The 27,749-nt window shown below is 43.6% G+C and overlaps 1 protein-coding gene across 2 annotated transcripts in view; it reads left to right on the top strand.

Moving 5' to 3' along the window:
• Nucleotides 1–23,862, top strand: part of ptpn20 (protein tyrosine phosphatase non-receptor type 20) — a 26,827-nt gene extending 2,965 nt beyond the window's left edge. Inside the window, exons 3-47 of one of the 2 annotated variants that reach the window (XM_035172261.2) lie at nt 188–351; nt 1,108–1,173; nt 1,270–1,449; nt 1,585–1,663; nt 2,115–2,195; nt 2,411–2,486; nt 3,138–3,291; nt 3,467–3,538; nt 3,757–3,931; nt 4,122–4,257; nt 4,349–4,487; nt 4,590–4,742; nt 4,959–5,144; nt 5,240–5,402; nt 5,488–5,755; nt 5,844–5,923; nt 6,667–6,744; nt 6,850–6,957; nt 7,071–7,187; nt 7,611–7,819; nt 8,091–8,192; nt 8,574–8,667; nt 9,440–9,525; nt 9,922–10,093; nt 10,904–11,115; nt 11,800–11,898; nt 12,008–12,513; nt 12,819–13,446; nt 13,774–13,944; nt 14,065–14,239; nt 14,336–14,546; nt 14,626–14,663; nt 14,884–14,970; nt 15,877–15,938; nt 16,275–16,436; nt 16,515–16,752; nt 17,153–17,259; nt 17,423–17,505; nt 17,876–18,012; nt 18,118–18,266; nt 18,661–18,751; nt 20,265–20,599; nt 20,702–20,917; nt 21,617–21,679; nt 21,773–23,862. In XM_035172261.2, coding sequence (XP_035028152.2) covers nt 188–351; nt 1,108–1,173; nt 1,270–1,449; nt 1,585–1,663; nt 2,115–2,195; nt 2,411–2,486; nt 3,138–3,291; nt 3,467–3,538; nt 3,757–3,931; nt 4,122–4,257; nt 4,349–4,487; nt 4,590–4,742; nt 4,959–5,144; nt 5,240–5,402; nt 5,488–5,755; nt 5,844–5,923; nt 6,667–6,744; nt 6,850–6,957; nt 7,071–7,187; nt 7,611–7,819; nt 8,091–8,192; nt 8,574–8,667; nt 9,440–9,525; nt 9,922–10,093; nt 10,904–11,115; nt 11,800–11,898; nt 12,008–12,513; nt 12,819–13,446; nt 13,774–13,944; nt 14,065–14,239; nt 14,336–14,546; nt 14,626–14,663; nt 14,884–14,970; nt 15,877–15,938; nt 16,275–16,436; nt 16,515–16,752; nt 17,153–17,259; nt 17,423–17,505; nt 17,876–18,012; nt 18,118–18,266; nt 18,661–18,751; nt 20,265–20,599; nt 20,702–20,917; nt 21,617–21,679; nt 21,773–21,883 — 7,019 coding nt within the window. In that variant the 3' untranslated portion in view covers nt 21,884–23,862. Of the gene's footprint in view, nt 1–187; nt 352–1,107; nt 1,174–1,269; nt 1,450–1,584; nt 1,664–2,114; nt 2,196–2,410; nt 2,487–3,137; nt 3,292–3,466; nt 3,539–3,756; nt 3,932–4,121; nt 4,258–4,348; nt 4,488–4,589; nt 4,743–4,958; nt 5,145–5,239; nt 5,403–5,487; nt 5,756–5,843; nt 5,924–6,666; nt 6,745–6,849; nt 6,958–7,070; nt 7,188–7,610; nt 7,820–8,090; nt 8,193–8,573; nt 8,668–9,439; nt 9,526–9,921; nt 10,094–10,903; nt 11,116–11,799; nt 11,899–12,007; nt 12,514–12,818; nt 13,447–13,773; nt 13,945–14,064; nt 14,240–14,335; nt 14,547–14,625; nt 14,664–14,883; nt 14,971–15,876; nt 15,939–16,274; nt 16,437–16,514; nt 16,753–17,152; nt 17,260–17,422; nt 17,506–17,770; nt 18,013–18,117; nt 18,267–18,660; nt 18,752–20,264; nt 20,600–20,701; nt 20,918–21,616; nt 21,680–21,772 lie in introns of those variants that run through there. The other variant, XM_035172265.2, reaches the window with a different exon arrangement.
• The last annotated feature ends 3,887 nt before the right edge of the window (nt 23,863–27,749 follow it).

Genomic DNA, 27,749 nt, shown 5'->3' on the forward strand with positions numbered 1-27,749 from the left:
GTAAAGCACTTTCGATATCCCTTTGTACTGTACGCCATGTCTGAATGTTAGCAGCATACCCCAGGCTTTTATTTCAATCTGCATACGCTATAAACATTCGATCAACATCCTGCAGTTCTTCAGTTTCCCTCAATGTGACTTCTCCACAGCATCATTATATATTATGGCCTTCCTACTCTTCTTTTAGGCCACAACAATATGTGTAACATCATAAGCCCCACCTCCTTGCTGCTGTCAGCCACTGGTACCTTAGCATTTAAGAACTGCGGCCTATCAGACGACGTGTCCACCTTCACCGCTCCGGAGATGCTGCAGGGCCGTGCCAGCTCAACCAAACCTGCCATAGAGAGGGTCAGTGCTCACATCCTCTTCTCTGTGCCGAGGCCTCACGTTAGAGTTGATCACAGACTTGTCAAACGCTAAAGAGCATCGTATAACTCAGGTTTTTTTATGAGCAGTAACTCTAAACCCTGCAGCTACTTGCATTGATTACAGGTCATTTCCTGATGTGTCTTATTCCTTGGTGTGTAAAATCTCAGGATGTCAGGAGTTGCAGACTAAGGTATAATTTCGCCATCTAGTGGCCGAGCAAAGGAAACGCTGCCCCCGATTCTGCACTTCAGCAACCAAAGTTATGAAATCGAGTTGAAAAAACTCCGAAATAACTCATAAAAAGAACATAAAATTAGTCCATACAGGAAAGTAATCAAATGCCTTGTAATTACAACATTAATTTATAATTGCAACATGTACTATTTATATAACCCAGAGATAGAGAAAAAAGACTTTAAAAGCTGCAGCATATATCAACTTGTGTACATAAAATATGTGACATTTGGATATATCAAGAATATTGCTGCCTTTATATATATATGTATATATATATTCTCTGAGAAATCAAAGACAATGTTGACATATGTGACGTATCACATCCTTCCACCAAGTTTTGTGATAATCCGTCCATTGGTTTCTATGTTATCCTGTTAAGTATCAGACAAACAAACAAATGCAGACTTAAACGTAACGTCCTTGGCTGACATATTTAGCAGCAATGTCTCATTTTAGCAATATTTGCATTGTGCTTAATCAGGTCATTTTGTTGCACAGATGCTGGTGTACTCACTGGGAATGACTCTCTACTGGTCAGTTGATTTTCACCTACCTCAAAATCAGGTGGGACGCCCGTAAACATTGCTGTGATATTTGATATACTGTCATCTGAGTCTCACGCCTCAGGTATAAATATTTCTCCACGTTCATTCACTTCAGCCAGTCCAGTTGAGCGACCATCTGAACAGCCTCCTCCTCAGCATGTGTGAGGACCTGGCCCACCGCAGGGTCAATCTCAACTCCATCCTGGAAGCCTGCGAATCTCAGCACAAAGCCTCCGTCCTGCCGTCGCCCACCAAAGTCATCCGACAGCTGGTGGAGGAGGTTTTTCATGAATCGGTGAGTCTAGATATCTGAGTACACTCTTGTCTGTGAGCGCTTCAGCTTGTTTGAAGTCGTACTGCATAAGAATCTTAGGAATGACAAAAAACAACAAAAAATTGCTTTAACTAGTGGTGGTTTCCTTTCTTCCAGATGGACCATGGAGGCTCTTTGCCAGACAGTAACGTCCCTTTGAGTGGCAGAAGCCAGATGATCAGAGAGAGACTTCATGGTGAGTCCAGTACAAATGATATCACAAAAAGAAACAGGGACGATACTATTGTAAGCCTCAATTCTTATCCTGGGATATTTGGCAACATAACAATAAACTTGTATTATATGTATTGCATGGGATTATCCTGTTTTTCTCTATTACTTCTATTTAGTTCGGCATTATAAACAAATTTGTAAAAATGAAACTATCACCTACATAAAATAGCTGCCTTCATTGCCTTTTGACTCAAGATAGTGTACAGGTCAACTGGATTAAAATCTTAACCCAAAGCAAGCCCAGGATTAGGGTCCTGTGAGAGCCAATAATCAGATACCGAGTGTGAATGCTCCAAGCTAAAGCCTCTGCCTCAGCCACAGCTCTGTCCAAATGCCTCAGCATCTCAGTAGAGCACCGAGACGGACACGAATCAAACATGGCTGTCATCTCTCATCTCTTACCTGCTTGACAGGGAAGAGAGGGCCATTTTCAGACGTCAGCGAGGGCAGTCCTGAAGGGAGAAGATACTCGACAGACTCTGACTCAAAGTCAGGTACGCAAAGGGAACAGACATTTGAAAGAAGGCCCAGAATGGTAGAAAGAAGGCTGACATAATGATTTGTCTTGTTTATCTACTTTATAAAGTCCTATACTATGATGTGAGATTTAATCTTTAGCTATTAAATGCAAATTTTTATACTTAAATGTATTTGCCCCAACAGTAATGTGCTTATTCTGACAACGTGCTCATTTTATGTGTGATTTAAGGGAGTTTATCTCAGAGACCTTGGAGACAAAGACCAAGGAGCTCTCCCACACCATTGTACCAATCCTCTTTGGACAGGTATGTTGTATATTTACACACCCATACACATTGACTATGGTTACATGGATATATTTATGATGTTAACATAAGTTGCTGATAGAAGATTCCTTTTTTCCTTTGTTTACATGTCAGAGAGCACATGTTGCACTTGTTGTTTACATGTTAACGTCAAGCATTTGGTAGCTGCTGAACATGTCGATGCTGCAAAATGCTGCGAAAACTCCATTAGGACGTTATAATACGATTAAGACGTATACATGTCCACATAATAAGACTAATATTATAATACTCCACTTCTTCATTTAATTATTGGTTATTTTGAGTACGACCTTATTCAGGTTAATCAGAAAATGCTGTTTACAAGGCAGAGTCTTATTCTATTGTCTTTATATGGTTAATATGGGAATATAGCTCTACATGTGGACATGGTTACTGTCAGTACTGAAGATAGAACAGGATTCTCCAGCTTCAGAGTTATTGTATATATACGTGTGTGTGTCAGCAGAGGCAAATCCAACCATTTTTCACGTTCCCCTCTCTTACTGTCCGTTCTAACTTTGAGGCGGACATGACATTGTCTCAGATTTTAACTTTTCCAACTCACTTATCACCGCGTCCGTCCTTCCCCCACCTCCCTCTCCTCTCCTCTCCTCTCTCTCCCCCTCTCAGACTCCCTCGCGGGGTTCGTCACAGGGACAGCAACTGCAGTTGGCTTGGTAGGAGCCCCCACCATGACGTCTCTCCCAAAATGTCAGGCAGATCTCACAGTCCCTCTATCACCTTCAGCGAGTCCTCACTCAGCCTGAGCCAGAGGAAAGCCAAGGTAGGGGCAGAGATAGATTAATGCTGTAACTGTGTGTGTGTTGTTGACCTGGATTGCAAGTATAGCTTCTGCGGTAGGGATGCTGGAATACAGTATTTTAGGTGAACAAGAGTGGAGTTTTTTCGTGAAGCATAAAAGTCGATTGTGTTTTTATTATGAATGTTTATTTTGTCAGGCTTTGGGTCCTGAATTCGTAAGAATGCCAGACGAGCAACAAACTATTCTCGAGCTTCCAGGATCCATTGTGGTAAATTCATGATTTCCTCTGCTTCTATCTGTTTCTGATCAGTTTTAATGTACAACTGTTTTTCACACAATTTTTAACTTTAACTGCATGCTAAACTATGTCTGTTCGCATAACTGCACGTGCAGTGTTTTATATATTCAGGTGCATGCATGTGAATGTTGGTAGGGGGTCTTTTCTATGTGCATGTGTGTCAGTGTGTTTGTGCTCGTACATCACAGTCCAGAAAGGGCCGTTCATGTTCGTCTCAGAGAGAGCTGACTGTGGTGCTGCCTAACGGACAGTACGTGGTGGTCCGCTGTGACATTAAGTCCAAAGCAAGAGATGTGTTTGACATGGTGGTGGCTCATGCAAACTTGGTGGAGCACTTCTACTTTGGTCTTGCCTTCCTAGATGGTAAGGGACATACTACATGGAACCTATAACCTTGATTGCATTCGTTGCACTTCAAAAACATGCAAATTTAAAATCATTTCAAAATATTCATGATCCAACAAAAATTATGCCCTTGCAACTGGCATGAAGGGTGAAATCTTTAAGGCTGTTTCGCTGTTGTTTAGAAGTTTCCTCCTTTTTCATTCTGCAGATGATGAGTATTTCTTTTTGGACCATGAAACAAAAATCTCCAAAGTTGCACCAGACAGTTGGAAAAAAGGGCAGATATCCTCCTTTTTGGTGTTTCTTCGCGTGAAATTTTTTGTTGATGACATTTCCTTCGTTTTGTAAGTACAGTCAAACCATTTGGAGTTTTACTATGCATTGTTCCGAAAAACATTTGCTGCTTTTCACTTCATCTTTTTTCCCGCACCGCAGGCACAGACTGACTCGGCACCAGTACTACTTACAGCTGCGTAAGGATATCATGGAGGACAGGCTTTACTGCAATGAGGAGACAGGCCTGTTCCTCGCCGCTCTCGCTCTGCAGGCGGAGTTTGGGGATTACATGTCAGAGGTACCAAGGATAAAAAACGAAAAAGAACGTTCACCTTTTATCTTTGAATACCAGCATCATCTATGAGAGCGTGTCACAGCGGCGTACTTGGTTCTTTTTCAGTTGTACGGGAAGAATTATTACCAGCCAGAGCATTATGTGTCCACGAGGATGCTGGAGAAGCTGGCCCTGCCCAGTGTCAAGGAGGAGTTGCCAAGACTACATGCAAGTCATGCCCAGATGCTGCCCGAAGAGGCAGAAACAGAGTATTTAAGGGTAGCTAGACTGCAAATGCATCCACTCACACACCAAAACAGATTCCATAATCGAGTGTCCCACTTTGTCCATTGCCCTTTTTCGTGTCTAAAAATGCCTAATTTATGAAATAGTAACTACTGTTTGCTTTTATTTTGACGACACTCCTATTGTTACACTGCCTGTAATTCTGAAGTTTGCTAGAAGAAGCTACATTCAAAACTGTGTGCCTCTCAGATTGCCCAGCAGCTACCTGAGTATGGGATTATATTCCACCGTGTGGGGAGAGAGAAAAGGCCATTGGTGGGAGAGCTGGTGCTGGGCATCTGTGTCAAAGGCATCATTGTGTACGAGATGAGGAACCACATGCGCACCGTCATCAGGCGTTTTCTCTGGAGGGAAACTGACTCCATATCCACTGGGGTAAAGGAATAAGTGGCATCTCATTCAGAGTTTGCTTTGTAAGATATTCATTTTGTCATGAAGCTCAAAGTAAATGTACGATGTCTGTCTTCCAGCGGCGTAAGCTGATAATCGAGTGCGGCGGGCCCAGTGGGAAAAAGCACAGTTTTATTACAGAGAGCACAAAAATAGCACAGTACCTCCTGAACCTTTGCTCGGCACAGCACAAGTTTCACAGCGAGATGACGTCACGACAACTTAACCACACCATGATACCAGGTGGGAACATTTCAGTGACTGTGCAGATTGGTATTGAAATGAGCACACAAGGGTTACAGTCAAGATTTGTCTTCTGTTTCTCCAGATGAACACTTAGACAAGTACATGTCTGTCTACGGGGGTCGTAACTTGAACCTGAAGCGGATGTCCTGCTCGGAGGGCATGTTGAACCATGTGGGCATGACCCCTGGTCATCCAGACCTCCTCTCCAAGTCCTGTGACGACCTGACAGCCAAGCTGGAGGCTCGACTCCGCCAGCAGAGAGAGATGAGGAGAGAGATGAGCAGAGAGCTGAACAAAGAGCCCCCTGAAACAGGGGAGGTCAGCGACATGAAGGATCAACAGTGTTGGAGGTAGCACTTGTTGATGTTAACATTCATATTGTTATTACTGAAAAATAGTAACAGAGATGGGCTAAATGCTACTTTGCATGCGTTGCAGCGCTCCAGAGCCGATTCCCAGGATGATGTCCAGTGTTTCGCTACATAAGCAGGACTCTGATGCCTCTTCCTCCGTACGAGGTGGATACCTAAACTCATCTCCTTTCACAAAACACACACGGAAATCGAGAGTGGCACACAGTAGAGAGCATACCTCCACCAAGGCCCATCAATCCCCTTAAATTCAACCAAACTGCACAATTGCACACAAGTATAAATAGAAGTCCTCTAAAAATATTCATGACATATTCCCTGGGAAATCAGTGAAAATGTCAAAAAAAAAAGCCTGATCTCACAACGTTTAAGAAAGTAAAAGAAAAAAATCTTCTTTCCTGACCCGTACAACATCGTTGCATCGAGTTTCGTGGTAATAGTTTTTGCATAACCTTGCTTACCAACAAACATAAAAACCAACAAACGTTCAGGGGTGAAAGCATAAGCAAAGGTAAAACATTTTCATATTCGAATCATTCAAGGGCCCCTCGTGACAATATGCATCTGCATTTGTTATGTTAATCGATATGATTTTTCTATAGGCCTCATCTGTATGTTCAAATCAGGGTGTCATGGTGGCTCACTGTTCACTCACAAGAAAGGTCCTTGCTTTGACCCTTTCCAGCCAGCAGGGGCCTTTCTGTGTGTTGTTTGCACGTATTTAACTATGTTTTTAAATCTTATCTTGTCCAAGACATAAGGAGTAGGTGATTTGGAATTAAAAAATTTAAAGAATCCAAAAAGTCTGAAGAAATTAAAAACCACAAAAGAATATATATAAATACATTTACAGTGGCCTATTTATCATTTGTCTAACATGTACTTTACAGTGGATACACCAACCAGGACCCCACCAGAGAGAGAGATAGTCTGTGTGACCTTGAAGAAAGATCCCAAACTGGGCTTCGGTGAGTTTATCAAGCCAAACTGTGATTTAAAATTAATGAGCAGAGCGACGCCTATTCAGATTCTTTAACAGGAGACTTTTGTCTTCCTCTCTGGTCCTGTTTCAGGCTTTGTGATCGTGGGAGAGGACAACACGGGTAAACTTGACCTTGGGATCTTCATAGCTTCCATTGTGCCTGACGGGCCTGCGGACAGAGATGGACGAATCAAACACGGTAAGGAGCCGCAGCATCACATGAGAACTGGAAACACAGATGCTGGCTTTTTGTAGCTTAACACGTGAACCAACAACAAGGATTTTATAATGATTAGTTTGTTTTTCTTTCAGGGGGACGTCTCATATCTCTAAACAAGATTAGTTTGGAGGGAGTGACATTCACTGACGCTGCTGCCATCTTACAAACCAGCCCTGAAGAGGTGGAGCTCATTGTGTCCCAGCCTAAACGTAAGATCTGCTCATCGCTGCCTGCACTGTCTGAAAAGTTTAGTTATGTTAACATTCAAGCGCATACCTCTGCCAAGGCCCAATAGTCCCCTTATATTCAGTCAAGCTCCACTCCCCTTATAACCCTGGTTTTCTTTAAATCAAGATTCATGAATTATTCCCTGGGAAATCAGTTAAAATGTAAAAACAAAAAACAAAACCCGCCCTATCTTGCAAATTCCTGGATCCGCACCAAATTTGTATGGCTTTTTCCCTGATCCATACTGCATCCTTTCACAAAATTTCAAGGTAATCCGTTTAGTCGTTTTTGCATAATCTTGCTTAGAAACCAACCAATAAACAGCGGAAAACGATCTTCTTGGTGGAAGTAATCAATGTCAATCATGTGACACACATACTGACGTCCAGTTGTTTTCCTATCAGAGACTCTGAGGGACCGTAGGAGTTCCCTGAGTCAAAGTACAATGGGTTTGGCTTTGGAGAGGAGCTTCGGGTCACAGACCACGCTGAGCGGCACAGAGTACCGCCAGGTCGTGGAGGAACTGGAGGAGGCCATCAGTCTGTCCAACATGGCGACCCCCAAGAAGAACAGGAGACTTCACATTCCTGTCGTGAGAATACACGACGCCCAGGTCAGAGCCAGCTCTCAGCTACAGCTACAGTTTGAGATACGTGACTTTGTTTCCACAGAACAATTCAACATGTGGTCAGAGCTGATAAGTCTTCAACCAGTGCTAATTGATAAATGGATTAAGAGCTCTGATTAATGTGATAAAACTTGTTGTCATTGTCCTGCATCAGAGGTTTCCTGAAAACAACTGCAATCTTCACCTCATTTATTTCTTTTTAAATCTAAATCTTCATTTTTTTTTAACTGTTTACCTCTTTCTCGCTCTTTTTCAGGATCTGTGTTCCAGGTCTCCCTCAGTCATTAGTCTGAAGAGCAGCGAGCGGTTCATAGTGGAGCTAATGAAGAGCAGTGGCAGTCTCGGCATCAGCGTTGCTGTGAGTGATTCAATGGAGTTTACAGCATTTGTCCCTCTCTATAGGAGTTTAGGTTGATTCTGATTGTTTTCTCTGCTCCTCACTATAACTAAACAAGCGGGAGAAGGGAAGCTGAGACACTGCTACTGTGTTTAGGTAGAGGGTCGTGTGTCCCATGCAATGTTGGCATTTAAAAAGTTAATTGTGCCAAGACCGTAGTGACATTGCTTCCTTGCCTTGCATCAGCTCAGCCAAAGCGATTTACGGGACTAACTGGGAAAGGCCAGTAGGTAACAAGTGAGGACGCTAAGCAACTTGGATCCTTCCCAATGGAGTCAGTGGTGCGGTTATTCGAGGCCATTTGCGACGCTGACAACTGTTTGTAATCTTTCTTGCCAAAAGGGAGGAATAAACACCAACGTGCGATATGGAGGCATCTACATCAAGAGTCTGGTGCTAGGGGGCGCTGCAGAGCAGGACGGACGCATTCAGATTGGTATGATTATCTTTTTATTTTTCAAGTTAACATGTCATCAGCTGGCCGCCAGAAACAAACTGTCTCTGTGAAGGTTTGATTTTGTGCAGCCTCTGATAAAGAAGGAAGAAGAAGCGAAAGCGAGTGACGTTCAGTCACATTTAAAAAAAATGGTTTTGAGCGAGAGCATCACAAAATGTGAATATGAAATCAGTCCTGCTCTCAAACTGAAGGATTGTGCTTTTAAATAAAGATAGAAAAAAACACATACAGTTCTCCCAATACATTTGCGTCATCCTCAAATGATGTGATGACAACTTTGTGAATCATGACACATTCAACATTATTGTTTGATGGAGTTTGTACAAAAGGGCGCAAAGATTTTTCAACTTCTTTGAACAGAATATAGAATAACTGAATGTGGATTGTGTCCACGCTCTGTAAAATGTATCTTATAAAGGAGTAGTAAAGCTGTTCTCAAGGCTTTTTGTTACATAGTCATGCTTTGTTTATTCTGTCAGTTATTTGTATATGTCTGTTCTGCTGGAGCATTGATGTGTCTGTGTTCATGCTTCAATGAGCAGGAGCGACTGTTGAATTTGTTGACGTGCCCGTTAGCCACACACACACACACACACACACACACACACACACACACACACACACACACACACACACACACACACACACACACACACACACACACACACACACACACACACACACACACACAAAAACGTTTATGTATTGATGTTGCTAATGATGATGAGATTTGCGTTTGTGCATATGACAGGTGACAGACTGCTGGAGGTTGACGGAGCCAACCTGAGGGCCGTGAGTCACCATCAAGCTGTCGAGTGCCTGAAGAGGACTGGAGAGGTACGCACACATGCACACACACACATGGCCACAAACATATGCAAACATGCACATGCAATACAACACATTTACATGAAAAAATATCTTTTGCTGATATGATTATTATCAGTACAGTGTGTGTGTGTCATCTCCAGGAGAAACTGCTTTAAACAACATATCTTGTGCTGTGTATCCAAACAAAGAGTACGCTGAGATTTATGCCTCAAGTCTCGTTCTGGTCCTATTCCCATCCTCAGTAAATATAGATTTTCTCCAACCAGGAATCAATTCTTGAATAACCTCACTGAAGTAGTTTCAGTTACTGAGCTACTGTAAATCATATATAAGACTGTACTGTAACTGTATCATTTTTGCAATACACTATTGTGTGTGTGTTTGCATCCTATTCCCCCATAGGTGGTGAACCTGCTGCTGGAGAGGGAGCCCACGGTATTCTTGGAGCCCAGACCTGACTCCCCCTGCCCCCTATTAGCCCACAGTCGGTCATACACGCAGCCCCCCAGGACCGAGGTCTCCGTGGAAACGACCTTGAGTGGTCGAGCCAAGGACTACAGCTTTGTGACGGATGGTGAGAGGGGAGATGAAGGGGCAGATACACTCACAAAAGGAAGAAAAAAAGAAAAGAGAAGATAGACAGCGGCAGGCACACACACACACACACACACACACAAACACTCGCACATATAGCCCAGAGGTGACAGTGAGTCATCTGACAGCTACATTGTGGTTGCTGTCAGAGTCTGATGATGCCTCAGTCCCCCGAGACAGCGTGTGCTGAAACCTTGAAGCTGCCTGTTCAGCTTAGTTAAAGGAATAGTTTCTTAATTCCCATACTGGAACTAGTACAAAGAAATGTGAGGAAGACTAATTTACTTCTTATAAGAAAATTCCACAAATGTCTGTCTGTCTAGAAATGGAACGCACATCTCTTGACCCCTTCATCTTATCGGCTTCACACTTGGCACGTGTTTTGTTGATTGACCAGGGAAGTGCAGTGCCATGGTTTATGCAATTTGGACATGCAATATGTTTTTTATCAATAAAATTTGAATAACCAGTGCCCTGTAGCAGTCAGTGGGGGCTGTCTTCAATAAAATCTGTCCTGCCAGATCATTTTGATAATTGTATTACTCACCTTATCGCATTGACACAAACATTGACTCAGACAAGTGCTGCGGGTACTGGTCTCCACCATGGCAGCAACATTCATAGAATCACTTCCTATTTAGCAAGTTCAGAGTAGTACTAGAGCACTGCACTAGTTTATTTTAATTTTTTATCACAATGTCGCAAATCTGGACTCACATTTGCAGAATAATGATTACGCAACACACACATTAATGCCCCAAGTCTCCTCAACATCTCTTCCCTTTCCCAGAAAACACACATGACGTTGTGCTAAAGAAGAGCCTGTCCGGCCTCGGCTTCAGCTTTTACATCTCACAGCTTCACTCGGGGCAGGACCGAGGCAGCATCGTCCGCATCAAGCGCCTGTTCCCGGGTCAGCCGGCGCTGGAGAGTGGCCTGCTGCGAGAGGGGGACGTCATTTTGTCCGTCAACAGGGAGCCCCTGAAGGACCTCTCTTACCAGGTGGGATATTTTAGAATGATTGTTAATCCTTACGTACTTCCACCTGTGAATTAACAACCACATTCATAAACAGTCCCGCTGTGGTTTTGGTTTTGCTAGATCGTTTTTTTCAAACATTGAAGCAGAGACATAAAAAAAGCGGTCAAAAAATATTACCCTGGTTTACAAGGTGTTAACCACAACCTTAAAACCATTCACACTTTGGGCCCTGATGGCAGCACAGTAGGTTGGTTCATCTGTGGATAAATGATAATCATGAATGGGCAGGGAGGTGTGTGAGCAACAGTTTGAACCCTGGTGTTTCTTAAGGTCTTGGCCGTGTTATGTAGTTCACTAATCCTTTAATCCCATAGTACTGGAAATAGCACGCAGGTTGTGTCATAGCATTTGATGTGTCATTTAACCTTTTGTGTACTGCCAAGGAGTTACAGCGGAGCATTTAAAACTTACAGCAGGTAAATAGATTTGCACATTTTGAGTCTGCCTTGAGGTCAGATGGTGCCACAACATAACCATATACCTTACACTAGCCTTAAAACAGGTCTTCACCTTAAAGTTTAATGGTTTTCATCATGGGGACTTGGTTTTTGTCTCAATAAGGAAGACACATGTGACTGTGTTAATAGATGTAGGTCCCAACAACGTGAGTAATACCTGGACCCACTTTTTCTTGTGCTGTTTCAGAGGGTTTTGTTCCTGCTGCGTGGAGCTCCGTCTGAAGTTCATCTGCTAATCTGTCGACCAGGTCCTGGAGTGCTATATGATGCAGATGGCAACACACTGGTGAGCTCCGTGTACACACCTACTGTTAATGCACAAATACAAAAAAACAACACTTAAGTTCGGCTGAGTGACCCTAACACATTGTTGGACCTCCTTTCTGACTCTGTAGACTCCTGCATCCACCCGTGAGGCTCGATCCCACTCTCTGGATATCAGACTAGGAGAGGACTACAGCCAGCTCCTGAAGTTTCAGTATGACGTCAACATAGCCGCCCAGAAACAAGCCCCCACCCAGGACGAAGATGTGACCATTACAGCAGAGAAAAACCCAGAGCCTCCTGCAGCTCCAGCACCCCCGGAGAGTCTGGACTTTGAAGTGCAGGTCAACCAATCTCCTCCATCACCTCCTCGCTTACCCCCATCACCCACGTCGCCTCCGTCACCAGTCTCGCCAGCCTCACCGGCATCGCCCACCTCGCCTGCCTCACAAACCTCCGGCTCTCCACCAGCTCCAACGGAGTCGCGATCGACCACCAGGAATCCAGATGAACAACAGGAAGTAGGAGGAAAGAAGAAGAGAAAGGACGACGGAGAGGAGGTTGCAACAACTTCAAGTTCAACCGTGATGCTCATGGACGTCTGTCCCAAGACTGCTTCAAACTCTGCGTATGCCAGGTACTGTATCATGTATAGAAACATGTGAAAACTAACACATATTATTGCATTGCACATTTAAAAATCAGCAGTGGTCTGTATGAAGTTTGCATACAGGGACATGCAGATTGGGGTTAGGTGAATTGGAGACTCTAAATTGACCATAGGTGTAAATTATTGCTGGGATAGGCTGCTTTCTTGTTGGTAGGGTGATGTGTAGATTCAATCATAGCTCCTGCTGCTCCTCCGTCACAAGCGCATCATTTAAAATAAAGACAGGAATTTAAAAAACTAAACTACACTATGCACTGTTTGTTTATCTGCAGTGGAGTCAGAGAGGAGGCAGATGGAAGTGTGACCTACTGCCTCGTGGGAAATGGGCTGACGATCATGGCAGATGAAGAGTACCTGACCATCAGCTCCACCCTGGAGCCTCCTCACAGCTTCCCCTCCGGTCTGGCCACTCACAACCCAACACCCAACCTAATAGGCTCTCAAACCTCCAACAGCTCGTCAGGGTTCAGCTCTCAGAATCCAAACCTCTGCCCCCACGTCTCCGCCACCACCATCCCACCCCTCGGCCTCTCAGCTGACACCCCGACCACCTGCACACTGGCCCACCCATCTCAGCCACTCACAACGCAGCCGCCGAAAGCCAAGCATCACCCGATCCAGCAGGGACTGAGTCACTACATAGCCTTTTCCGAGAGCAGCAGGCCTGTGGTGCCTCAACCCCAGCCTCCTGCTCCACCACAGACCCCCATTACAGCCCAGATCATCCCCTCTGTGCCTCACTGCGTCAGTCCGCCTGCTCCGACGCTGCCACCCACAGTGCTGCCTGCCCCTGCCCAGAGCCACATGCAGCCTAGGGAAGAGCCAGAGAAGAAAGAGAGGGATTACAAGAATGATGATTATGAGGAGGAGGATGAGGAAGAGGAAGAGAGTCGAAGAAAGGCAAGTGACATTTCTTAGCTTTCTGGTTCACATTTTCAACTTTGCTAAGAAATGCTATAGATATGCTTTTACCATTGTTGGTTCATTAACGTAACTTCTTTCAAACACTGGCATGAAGTTGAATATTTTGGCTTTGGGTCAAGGAAACAATGATTTTTTTATTTAGCTTGTGTAACTCTTAACAATCCAAATATGTAGAGACAGCGAGACAGCAAGAATTTGACTGTAGACATAAGCATCCACAGAAGATTAATCTAAGGAATTATTCTTGTTGCATTGTTGTATATCTATTTAATACATGAATTGTCTCTGTGTCTTGACTTTCAGGGAATGGTCAAAGAGTTTGAAATGACAGTGGTTCTGACCAAGTCCAGGAGTGGAAGCTTTGGCTTCACCATTACTCGCAGCAAACTGGACAACTGCTACTACATACAGGAGATACTGGACAACCCAGCCAAGGCAGATGGACGACTCAGGGCAGGAGACAGGCTCGTCACTGTACGTGCAAACACACACATGCACCCAATTGTGCATTCTTGCATGTGAGCTGTATATATATATATATTCGTGCTTGGCTAGTTGACCGTGCGCAATTCCTCCCCTGTCATCTGTCTCCAGGTGAACGGGCATGATGTTACCAGCGTGGCAGACGATTATGCCATGACGATCCTCAGGTCATCTCCGCGAAGACTGAGTATGACCCTGGGGAGGGCGGTGACCAACCTGGTGGCCCCGCCGCCCTGCGACAACCTGCCCGACATTGTCCTGTACAAGACGACTTCTGGACAGCTCGGTGCGACACACGCTGTCTGACATTTTAAAGACACAGTACATGAAGCTCTTGTCAATCATTTGCACTGAATTGGGTCTATGTGTGCGCACTCCCCAGGTATAAAGCTGACTGGGGGCATTGGCAGCAAATGGCAGGGCATCTACTGTCTGGAGGTGGTGCCAGGCTCCCCAGCCAGTGAGGAGGGGAGCGTCCAACCCAATGACAAAATCATCTACATCTGTGGCAGGTGCACGCTGGGTATGACCCTAGAGGATGCGGTCAAAGCGTGCGAGATCGCGCCTCGTAAAGTTAAACTTAAAATCATCAGGTATGTGCCCTCACCGGCTAAAACACTGAGATGTGTGTTTAATTCTGTGAATGACTTTGATTGTTTGTGTCTGTTACAGAGAAGACCAGCCGGTGAACCCCAGGGCTAAGTGGAACGGTAAGCTCTGAAGGATTTATGCACGGTTGAGTTAACCCCAGGATAAACAGGACAGTTTGGTCGTTATATGCACTGAAGGATCACCTAGAAACCAGATATGTTTGTGCTCAACTATGATTACAGAAGTTCAATCATTACCAGAAAGTATTAGAACTCTGTGAAGAGAGGAAATTACTTGTCTGTAGACGTATAAGGCCTTAAACAATTTTTTTGTTTGTAGGCCTGTTTGACTGGAAAAAGGAAAGGAAGTCCTTCACTCGTTTTGAAGAACCCGTCTCTCCAGATAAAGACTCCCCTACAGAAGAGGGTGAGTTTATTTTCTTTCTCTCCCTCTCTTTTCCCTCTCTCCATCTCCTCCGAACTCTCTCCATCAGCATGTTCTATCAGCAGCATAACTGGTTCCCTCTCTGTCGTTTGCTTGTTGTCCCTTTGTCTGTGTGAAGCCGGAGCTCGGTGCTGAAAGATAGGTCTCTTTGCAACTGTGTGTATGCGTGTGTGTGCGCATGCGTGTTTGTGTGTGTGTGTGTGTGTGTGTGTGTGTGAGATCTGAATGCTGACAGACAGATCCTGGGCTCTCACAGCAGGATTAATAATTACCAAGCCTCTGGCCCTCCACTGGTGTATTAGACTGCACAGCTGAAGGCGCCGTACACACACACACACACACACACACACACACACACACACACACACACACACACACACACACACACACACACACACACACACACACACACACACACACACACACACACACACACACACTCACACACACTGACAGTGCCATACAGTTAGTGGTCTATAGGGCAGGTAGCTCAGTTGCCTGGTGACAGTGCATGCAGCGGTAAGGGACAGTAGAGAGGGTCACTTTGAAAAGGACCAACCTTGTTCACATGTCATACAAGAGACGCACCTATCAACACATCTCTTTCAAAATGGCCGAAGAGGTGGGAGGTTGGTGTGTGTTGTGTCTGTTTCAGAAATTCCCTCGGCTGTAAATGGATGCCAGGATGGAGATTGGTACCGAAGAGAATTTTCATTTTAATTTTTATCTATGGACCGAACTAAAGGCTTTACCCCTTAATAACAATTACATCACTTTTATTAGCTTGATCATTATTTGTAATATCGGAAACAACAGGAGTTGTTTAGTCTGCACTGGTCACTCACTCATTCTTACTCCTCTCGGTTTTTTTGCTTTGTTTTTTTACAGCTGAAGTTGTGTGTAGGACTGCTGCTAAATTCCGATGTCTCTCTCTCAGCCAAGAACAAGACGTAAGTTTCTGAGCATATTATTAATCTTTGACCTTCTTTTTTCGAGAACTCACTCGTCTTTATCGTCTCTTTCCATTTCTATTTATTGTTTTCCTTTAACTGCACATCTCGTGAAGAGTCTGCTGAAACGTACACTGTAACATGAGTCTACTGTGTGTCAATCTGCGAATGCATTCATTGCTGGGGTGGTGGAGGTCACTGTCTGCATGTTTGTGTCAGGCTTTCTTTACACCTGATTGTTTAAGGTCCTGATCTGAGTCTCTATTCCTCTGTTGCTGAATCCTCAAAATTCTTGTTCTCTTTCCCTTTTTTGCCTCTGCTTCTTTGTTCCTGCAGAGTTGCATCATGCAAGTAGAGTTCTCAAAACCAGACAGAGGAGGCTTTGGCTTTGCTTTGGTCGGAGGAACAAACGGCAGCATGCTCAGAGTTAGGGAAATCTGCTCGGGTGGAGTAGCTGAGCAGGACGGCAGGCTGAGAGTGGGAGATATTTTATTAGAGGTAACCACCCATCATAACTTCTGTCGTTTTATAAACTGTTGTTGGGGAAAACCCTGATCCTCACTGATTATGTTCCAGGTGAACGGTGTGATTGTTTCGGGCCTGAGCCACAGTAAGGTGGTGGACATCCTGCGTAAAGCCGAGGGCAGCGTGCAGCTCACCATCTGCAGAGACATCCTACCACTGACCTACTCCGAGTCACCCCCACCGCCCAACATGTCCTCTCAGACTGAGGCTATTTTAGCTGAGCAACCGGCCTCTGAAACTCGCTCCTCACCTGACGTCATGGTGAAGAGGCCGGTTGAGCACCCGCCTGGTATGATCTCCTGTCTTTCCTATTATCATGGATATGTGTGAGAGTGGATGTTGAATACAAAGCTGTAGACTTCAACTAAAATTAAACCTTTTATACTTTATTACTAAGAAAATGCACTGAAAATACGGTGTGAACCAGACTTTTACACTAGAATGTCACTCAGTAGTGCAAACCTCTGCCAAAGACCCAACAGTCCCCTTATGAAACCACATTTAAATTAACTAGATCCGGACGTTCATGTGGATCTGCACCAAATTGTACAAATTCATAAATATCAGTTCCCTTAAGATGCCTGATTTCAGCAAGATCTATGAATTATTCTCTGGGAAATCAAGAATAAACGCAATATTAAATAAAGAGAAAATGTTATCCTGATAAATTTGCATCTTTGGTGTTTCAGAGGCGACGTCATCTCCTGTTATTAAAGAAACAACTGTTGTCCTAACGTCACCACCGCCTCCACCGCGCCGACTCACTATTGTAACAGACGAGGTTGAAATAATACCGGTAACATGCACAACACCAAGCATTCACACATAAATGAATAAAGTGGTCATTTTGATGTGCTCCTCTGTTTAAATTCAATCACATCCCTCTTTACCTCTGTACTAACATCTACTACTAACATCTCGCTCCTCCTCCCGTCTGTTGCTGCTTGTCTGTGGATCAGGAGAGCTGTAACAGCACCCCCTCTCATCAAGCTTGCTGCCCGTCCCTCAATGTCACTGACATGTTGCATGGAGCTTCTGACAGGTAGTAACTTCCCAAACTACTACTCTACTTGTTTTTACCCTCATCCTCTTGCTTTTCCTTTGGTTTGTTGGAGTTCCTCTCTTAACCACATGAAGGCAGCAGAGAGCAATAAATAAAACGTACTGTTGCCAATGGAGAACCCCAATGAGACAAAAACTAGCGTGAAAGTTAGGAAATATAATAGTAGCATTCTCTATAGCCTAAAAGAAGAAAAGTATTGAGTATCAAACAGATATTTTAGCCTCTTGTCTATACTGTATTTTAGGTGGAAAGGTCGCAGGGACAGGAAGCTCAGCCTTGCATGATTTCATCCCCTCCTACCGAAGAGTAAAAATGGTCTGGTCTCACCCCTGCCCCCTGACTCCCCCAGGAAACATATTGTGACCAAACTCTTGGACCATTCCTGCAAAGACATCCGGAAACTCCAGTCAGACGGCTGGAGCAGCGAGGAAGAAGATGATGATGTATTTGACGCCAGCCAACAGGAAACAAACTCACCCCAAATAGGTATCTGTTCCTCCATACTGTTGTGCTAATTGTTAAAATCTTAATCTATGCTGAGCCGCACAAACAAACCTCACCCTTCTCCATTTTCCTCTCCTCTATCCTCAGGCCCACCCATAGTGTCAGAGGAGGAACTGGCCAGTTTAGCTCTCATCAGCCCAGCGAGGAGCAGCCAGTATTCAGGGTCAAGAGTCAAAGCTCTTATCCAGATTCTGCAGCATCAAGTGGACCAGCAGGAACTGGTCAAAGAGTTCATGGTGTGTATGGTTCAAAACAACCGAGGCTCACCAGGGCCCTGAAATCCAATCAAGCTGCACCAAATTGCACAGACAATACCAGTGTCCTAAATGATTTATTTTTCATCAAGATTCATGAATTATTCCCACAGAAATCCAGTAAAATATCAAATAAATCTCGCAATGTCAAAGAAATTGAAAAAAGGATCCGTCCCCCTGATCCAAATCCACACCCAAATTGTATGCCTTCTTCCCTGACCCAGACCACATCCTTCCACCAAGCTGCAAAAACGACACATAAACGTGTGCAGACACACACATAGATACTCAGTCATTACTAAGATATTGCGCTTGCAGGCTTTTCTTATGGACAGACACAGACAATATATAATAAAATGATGTATTTGTATTTCAGGCTCTGGAACATCTGAAGCCCTCTGACAACTGTGTGGTGGGAAAAGCCCCTGAGAACAGAGATAAGAACCGCTACAGAGACATCCTGCCCTGTAAGTCTGAGAGACAACTTTCTTCTGGCAGAGTCTTACCTTTTACTTTCTCCCTTTGTTCAAACCCCTGTGCTTGTAAAGGCTGGACACACACACACACACACACACACACACACACACACACACACACACACACACACACACACACACACACACACACACACACACACACACACACACACACACACACACACACACACACACACACACACACACACTCTCCTCAGCTGCCGGGTTCAAGTTGACTGTAAGGCCTCTAATGATGGTAGAGGAGATATTTGTTTACAAGTTGCTTAGTCCTGCACAGCAAATCATAATATCAATCTTTCACTGGTGCAGCACTTAAAATTTGCTTTGACTCAGCCAAGAACATAATAATGAAATAGATGTCATCTGGTACCAACCCTGTCATTATGTGAGATTTATACTTTTAATAAATAAAGCAGGAGCAAATAATATTATAAGCTGTGTAATCACCATGAATGTCGGGGGGGGGGATAAATACAGAGAGATTGGATGGAAAAAGGAAAAAAACTCCACAAAAGGCGTGCATATGTGAGTTCAGTGAAAGGGTGTAATGCTTGAATTGAGATAAGATAAGATAAAATAAAATAATCCTCTATTGGTTTAGGATTAAACTATTACAACAGCAAGAGTCAAAAATAGGCATCATTAAGCAATAATAAGTAAAATGCAATACTTAATTGTGAGGAATGTAAAAAATATAGAAAAGTATTAATGGAATAAAACTAATATATACAGTGTAAAAACAAGAAAAATATGTGCAGTGTGAGATTATGTACAGTGAAGGGTTTGCACATGAACCATAGAATTCACACTGAATATTGTAAAAAAATGTATTCTCTCAAACACTAATGTGCGCGTTCTTACACTGGGAAATGCGCACATTAAAACACACATACTATAATCAGCATTTACGTCCAGTTCCGACAGTGTGTTGAGGTGAAAATACGATACGTGAGTGAGATGAAAAGGATAGTGACCCCCAGTGGAATACGGACACACCTCAGTGTACTACTCATTGCCTGCTGCCTGTTACAAATGCTATTTGTGCAAGTGGTCCAAAAAAAAAAGAACATGCTCGGATCAATTGCGTTTAACTATTTTATTTTGAAAGCCAGGTTTCCAGTCTCTGGCTTTCTTGACTTCACACGTAGGAGGTTGGGGGGGGGAGTAACCCAAAACAACATTCCTAACAGCCTTTAGTCTATCACCTCTCTCATCACCAACAAACTTCTTCACAGCGCTTGTTTGTTGAACCTAATTCCAGACCCCAGAGCTGTTTACCTGGTGTTATTTACAGTACTCCAAGATCATGTGCTTTAGGCGAGAAACAAGGCAGCAGTGTTTGTTGTTGATGGTCAAGAAATCAATGGAGAAATCAAATGGGGAAAACACGTCTTCCCAAATGTTTCTGTTTGAGGGAGAACGCTACTAGGGGTGCAGTTTGTTTCAATCATGAATTCACGCAGTTTCTCTTTTCCCTTCATAGACGACAAAACACGTGTTGCCATTGGAGAGAACCAGGACTACATCAACGCCAGCTACATCCGCATGCAATTCCGCGACAAGGAGTTCTTCTACATCTCCTGCCAGGGCCCGCTGCCCTCCACAGTGTCAGCCTTCTGGCAGATGATCTGGGAAAACAAATCGGACGTCATCGCCATGATGACCCAGGAACTGGAACGGGGAAGGATCAAGTGTCACAAGTACTGGCCAGAGAAGCTGGGCGTGCCCCTGGACACCGGCAGGTACCAGCTGCACCTGGAGAACCGACAGCACCTGGAGTACTTCCACATTAAGGTCATCCGAATGGTGGAGACAGAGGTAGGAGAGGAGTTCCTGCCTGTCTGGTCAACGACCTGCTGCAATATCCTTCTTTACTCTGAACTTCAAATGCAATGTTTTTTCAACTCGTTGTCATTTCAGACCAATGAGACACATTTTGTCCATCACCTGAAGTTCACGCACTGGCCTGACCACGGTGTGCCGCACTCCTCTGAGCAGCTGGTTCGCTTCATCCGCTACCTGAGGGCAGTGCATCATCAGGGGCCAGTGACGGCTCACTGCAGCGCCGGCATCGGACGCACGGGAGTTCTCATCTGTACCGACATTATCATCAGTCTCATTGAGAACGATTTACCTGTGAGTGGAAGCCAGTGTGATAGCTTAAGTTAGCAAGAACTTTGGTGATCTCCTGACTTTAGACTCTTGCACCTTCATCAGGTCAAATCTGTCATTTGTCCAATACTTTAGTTTAGCTTAAAATAAAACAGCTTAAAACACTCACTTTGTGTTGTGTTTAGCACTAAATTTCAAATGCTATTATGCTAACACACTAAACTAAGATGGTGAATATTTTACTAGCATGAGTACAATCAGAGTGTATATAAAGATGGACGACATGTTAGTGGATGGAACATGTACCAAACTAAACACGTTCAATAATTTTTTCTCAAAGATGTTTTTTGTCATTTTTCTTAGTTTTTACTACACTGATGTATGTTACATTTTTGGTATTAATTTTCTAAAAAATGTCTGAGACTGACTTGTGATTGGTCGAGTGTGTGTATTGGATCCATCTTTCGATCGCTACTGCACATACTCAGCTTCCAAATGACGTAACTGGCACAAGATGGCAGCCTTCATATCCGCTTCATTTCTGGATAGTGGGAGGAAGTGGAGATACTTCGTCCATACAGTCTATGATACAGCCTCATACAGTTGCTAGAATGATTCTTAATCTTGGATAAGTGTCTACTCAATTCATTATTGATATAATTAAAAATAAACTAAAGCAGCATGTTGTAGTTGTGCCTAACCCTCTTCTTTCTCTGTCTTCAGATCGACGTGAGCGACATTGTAAAGGAGATGAGACTCCAGCGGCACGGAATGATTCAAACCAAGGTCAGTGCCAAAGTTCAAAGTTCAAGCTTTAAAAAAAAAAAAAGACAGTTCCTGAAAGCTAGACGTGGCCTTTGTCTCTCTCTCTCGTTCCAGGAACAATACCTCTTCTGCTACAAAGTCTGGTTGGAGGTTTTACAGGGCATTTTACAGCTTCACAGCAGCCAATGGCAGCCGGAGAGTCCCCGAGACCACAAAGTGGTCTGAATGTTTCCACTTTCACCTCACCTGCCTGAGAAGCTCAGGCTGTATATGTGTAACCTTGTTCAGTCAATCACACCACAGACTGGTGGTGGACTTTTCTTTGGCTGTAGTTAGTTTAGTTAGCTAGAATATGAACCCTGTACTTCTCTGTTTTGATACTTTGTGTTGAGGCCTCTCGGTTAGTTACAATGACTTTTTCTTATACGTGCTCTCGGTGCTGTGATTATGTCCGTTTCTTTTAGATCACTGGGGTTGTTTTGCCTTTCCAGGCTTAGTGATTTGCCTTCTGTCTCTAGCATGTATTTTTTTATTTTTGTGTCACTATCTGAATGTATTATTTATTTTTCTCCAAACCTTTTAATTTGCATATTGCATTTATTTTATTAACAGTCATACTGCATGGAACTTAAAAAAAGAAAACATAATATCCACATCTTTAAACTGGGCAGTAGTGTCACTAATGTCATCAGAGTGCACAACTTTAAAATCATCGTACCAACGTTGGTGTCCGTCTGAAACCCTGATGAATAGCGCTTGAGTAAGCGACGTGTTATCATTTCATTAAGTGCATTTCTAACCCTGGAGAAAAAGGGCATTAGCAAAATGAGTGGTATTGATTTTTCAGTTCATCGTGTACGGTAATGAAAAGCATCAAGTGCCTTGGAATGACTCATTCGGTCGCTCCACGCTGACCAGAAGTCACTTGTCACAAGAGGTCGGGGGACCGAGAGCAGGCGCCCGGCGGTGGTTAGACTGAATGTGCAGCTTTCAGTTTGTGGTTTGAGGTGGATCGGTCCAAACCGGAGGAGGGTTACATCTCACTTTTTGGTTACTTTGAACAATGTGAAGTTTGCACACCGCCTCTAAATCTTTTTTCTTTCTTTGTGGGCCCATTTTATACAAAAACAGAATCACAATGAAAGTCTTACTACACATAACACAACTTGCACATCCCAATACAGATAAAGAATGATTTGACGCGACAAATGTTTTTAGATGAATTCATTTTTTTGTCTAAAATGTGGAGGAGGCTTTTTTTTCTGACTGATTTAAATGTAAATTAAATAATTTGTTGCGGGAATGATTTGTCATGTCACATCATCCTTTATCTGTATTTCATAGCTATTTTAATACAAACTCAGCCAAAAATGCAAAAAATATGACAAGGTTTACAAACTTTCCATTTTGCCACTTTAGAGGCGTCCGATGTACAAAGCAACAGAGCTGCATCTCCGAGTCAAGAGGATTTTTAGCTGCTGGTTTGAACCTCAACCTTTGGATGTAAATGCTTGTAAGCTTTATTCTTTTAGCTGCTATCACACACACACACACACACAAACACACACACGCACACGCACACACACACACCAGCTCTTGCATTGCATGTAGACTCTTTAAATAGAGACGCCTGAGCCTGGTGTTTGACTGCTGAATGACTTGAACGTGAGCTAAATTTGGAATGTAATGAAGCAATACTCTTCACGAGACGAGGAGAGGAGATGGAAATGTCGACCTCTTTCCCTGTAACATCTTCCAGACTGTTTGGAGCATGTTGGTGAGACATATGCAGTACTGTACCTTTGCCATGTGGATGGCCATGCGGAGCCATCAGCCTCTGTATGCAATATCTTTTCACTCAGTGCTGGTCGGTCGGTTTCCCCGCTCTGTTAACGTGCAAGTTCATGATCTCTCTCTTTGAGACGCCGTCGCTATATTTTCTCCCTCGGATCCTGAAAAAAAAAAAAAAAGATTATTCTTTAAAGAACAAAACGAAAGCACATTTTGCATACATATGTGAAAATGCACCTTGTACAGTCAAGCAAGTGCTTCTGCGGTAGCATTGTGAAATGTAATAACCCTTAATTGCACAACTGCTTATTTATGCTAAATTGATATCTTGTCACTGTACCAGCCACTATGTAACCGTTAACTGAGAACAATGTAATACCTCTCTCTTTAATTAAAAACTATTCCAAAACTTGTTTGTGTGTTGTGCAGTGCATTTAACCCCCCCTCCCCCAGACTTGAGGCACAACATAACTCAGTTTGAACAACGGAACAAGAGCGGAGGAGTGGGTTTTCCCTGACGGCACACACAGAACAGAGAGCCGGAGGCAGCTCTAAATCTAATTCCGCCCTCTCCACTTTTACTGCTGGGTATACTCCCTCTCGGGTTTTACTGCAGGGTAAATACGCTGGTCTCACAGGGGTCTTTGTGACAGTGTGGAAACCCCTGGAAACACACTGCACGCTCCGCACACATATAAACCTGATGCCGGGGGAAGCCACGGAGCAGATTTACTCCCCCACTTTCTCCCTACCTCTCCCCTTTCTCTCTGTGTACTCCCACTGCCCCTGTGCACTATCTCTGAAACCAGCCCAATTACACACACACATGCACAAACCTCCTCCCTCCTCTTTCCCCTCGCTCCCCACCTCAGGCCTTGTTATTGCTGTAAGTTATGGCAGCAGCAAAAGCAACTTGGTGATTCAAGGCCCATTCCCATTTACACAAGTATCAGTGTTAAACAGTTGTCCTTTCAATTTCAGAACACGGGACACGGGAAGAATTACTGACTGACTCGAAAGGGATCTTGAAATGTAGTGAAGGTGATTATTGAAAATCTGTCGAGCCCCAAACTCCGCTGCATTAGATGAATACACAGGCAAGGATCAGGGGTGGATTAAATACCATGTCTGATAATGAAGCAAACAGGAAGATGTGGGGAGCTCTGTGGTAAAGTCATTAGCAGGAGGCAGTGTGAGTGTGATTTAAAGGCTTGAGGAACGTGTAGAAATGCACCCGTGTGCTCTCAGTAAATCCTCCTTCTCGCCGCTGCCCCTCACAGTGCAACACACACACGTACAAGCCTGTTTTCTTTTTCTCTGTGTACTGATTAAAAATAGCACACAAATTAGGTGCTGCCACAAACTCCCTCCACACACACACACCTCCCCGCCGCCCCCAGCCTTGTGATGTGTGTCCCATCCTCCTTCCCTGCCCTCGCTTGTCAAATTTCACCTTGAATTTCTAGAACGCCTGCAAATCTACTTGCAAAGCAACCACGTCAACCTCTGTGTTTAATTTCCAATTTGAATAGATTTAAAGTTGCATGAAGTAGTTTTTTCTCTCAGATAAGCTGCTTTCAGACATGACCTGAACCCCAGACAAATTCCTGGAATTTTCTGGAGGGGCTGTATGTGAGAATGCAAATGTCCCAGATCATTGCTCCAGACTTTTTTCAGAACTTTGCCTGCCAGCCCCCCCTGTAAAATTTCTGGAAAATGTCGGGGTGAGCTCATGTAAGAATACAAAATGGAAAATGACCGCAGAATTTGCAGAAAGCTAGTGGGCGTGTTAATGAGATTTCTAACACACAACAGATGCACAACAAAAAAAAACAAAAAGAATACAAATTAAAGATGAGTAAGAGGTTCCATACATGTGGAAGACACAGACAAAGATGTCAATTTGGAAAGACAATGATATTCAAGAGCTTTTGGCAAAAGGATCAATGACGTTTAAACAAAAACATTGATTTCCTCCGTGGAATTTATAAGACCCTGTCCTGCCTCCTGCATGATCTACCCAGGAGCCCCCCCCCACCTGAATGTGAGGAGATTTCCCTGTCGTCAACGTGTCTGACCTGAACAATCTCCTGCTGCGTTCTTCATATGAGAAAGGCAAACTGCAAATGTGACTCAATTATCCAGACAGCTTCTGGAGAGAACGACTTGACACAGTAAATTCATCACTAAACTTGCATGCAGTAAAATGTTCTGACCCAAACATTTTACGGCTGAAACATTAGATTAAAGTTCTCGATGATCTCATGTATCACCTAACGCACACTTTCCTGTTTTACAGCCTGCCATTATACAGACTTTGGGATCATGACTGGAATTCAGGATGAAATTTATCCAGGTTAACACAAGGTTTGAGTGCACACCACACTTTTGCAGTAACGATTCCCTGGAAAGGTCTTTTTGGGTTGAAGAGGTTAAGTACGACCCCACTAATACAGCTAGGCTCAAGATGACTGAGAATTATTACCCAGCAGTATTCTTGCAAAATAGGCCCAGTCATAGACCATTTGGGTTCTCAGAAAAACACGGGTGCATTCCTTCAGCTTGTGTTTGCTGATCAACCAGCGAGATTAAACTGGTGCTGATGAACGAGAGCGATCGGAGTCCAGAGAAGCCGGAAGATAAAGTGGGCCTGAGTGGGGATTGAGGCAACAAAGACATTCATCATTTATAAAAAATTTACAAAAACACCAATTGCTCTTGTAAAAAGGAAATCTGTAATACATAAAAGGTGTTTTCAGATTCCCATATGAAGGGGAAGCATCATTTATTTTTCTCATTGTGAAGGGGTGGGATATTGCATATGTTTTACACCAGAATTGCAAATTTTCAAACCTTAGGTTCAGAAGGGAATTTTCTCAACCCACAAAAGGACACAGTTCTTAAAAATTATATGAGCAAGGTGGGAATTCGAAAGATATCTGTTTTCTTTTTGGTTTATAATTTTTATGTCCGTTTGAAGCGTCATCAACCCCCCCACCCACTCTCTCACTGTTAATTCTTCCAATTTTCCTGATTTGACCTGAAACTCGGGGGCCAGGCGGAGAAAGTCCGCAGATAATCCTGAGCCTCTCACTCGGACATTTGTATTCACACATACACCTCCTCCGGAGAAAGTGCGCAGAATCCTAGGAGTTCAGTGCATGTCTGTAATACAGGGTATTAAAATGTGAACATATTCAAAGTGCTTGATGAATGGTAATTACCTTAAATGAAGGTGAATAGTAAGAAGGAAGACAACCGCACGCAGCTTCCGCCTTCAGGTGAAAAGGAGCGTGATCCCTCTACTGGGGCCTTGAGGCATTACCACTAGATTGAGGAGCAATTAATCTACACAATCAAGGATCTGCAATCTACAACCTTATATTGTCACTGGCTGCTTACAAAGTGTGTTCACATGGATCAATATTTACACAAACAATTCCTAAACTGAAATTACAAGTTGTGAACATAGACTATCATATATGAGCAGAGATTGGAACTTAATCACATTCTACACGTCCCATGAGCAAAAACGATTTCACAGATCAACACAAATCTTGGTAGAACGATGTAGTATGGGTAAGTAGCGAAAAAATGTGTTTTACAATATTTTCAGGCTGTAATTCATGGATTATGATGAAAAAATAGATATATCTATGAGTGTGTGAAATTTGGTGCAGTTTGATTGAATTTAAGGGGACAGTTGGGCCCTGGCAGTGGTTTGTGCTCGACTGAGTGCCATTCTGGTTTTAGCTGTTTTGGGTCTTTACTAATTCCCAGAGGGAAGTGTTTGGCTCTTCAGATGCTAAATCCTCGACAAAGTTTACCTTCTACAGTCTCTAACTTTGTCTCTAGAAACGTTTTTGCCCAAAACACATGCCTGCTGCTTCCCAAAGTGACACTATGAGAGCGATGAGAGTGATAATGTTGATCCAACTGTGGGCAACAAAGAGTGGTCGTCAGCAAATACCACAAAGTCATCAACGTAGTAAAAAGAGTTAAACACACCTCTTAAAGTCCCACCATGCTACAGATACCTATTGTATTTCACTATGGACACTTGTCTTCTAGGAACTGAACTGACTCTGTGTTTCCAAAATGTGGTGTTTGATTGAGTTTCAACAAAGCAACAAAATAAAGGAGCATGAGTGTATTTTCCTGGTTGTTGTTGGTGGTGCTGGTTGTAAGTCGACCCCCTCAGGCTCCTCCATGATGACAGCCCACTGACAGCGACACAGAGAGTCTTTCATCCAGCTCTCTGAGCAGAATGACACTTCTGTGGCTTTCCAGACTTTCAGAA

This window comes from Hippoglossus stenolepis, chromosome 12, assembly GCF_022539355.2.
Source record: "Hippoglossus stenolepis isolate QCI-W04-F060 chromosome 12, HSTE1.2, whole genome shotgun sequence".
NCBI classification, from domain to species: Eukaryota; Metazoa; Chordata; class Actinopteri; order Pleuronectiformes; family Pleuronectidae; genus Hippoglossus; species Hippoglossus stenolepis.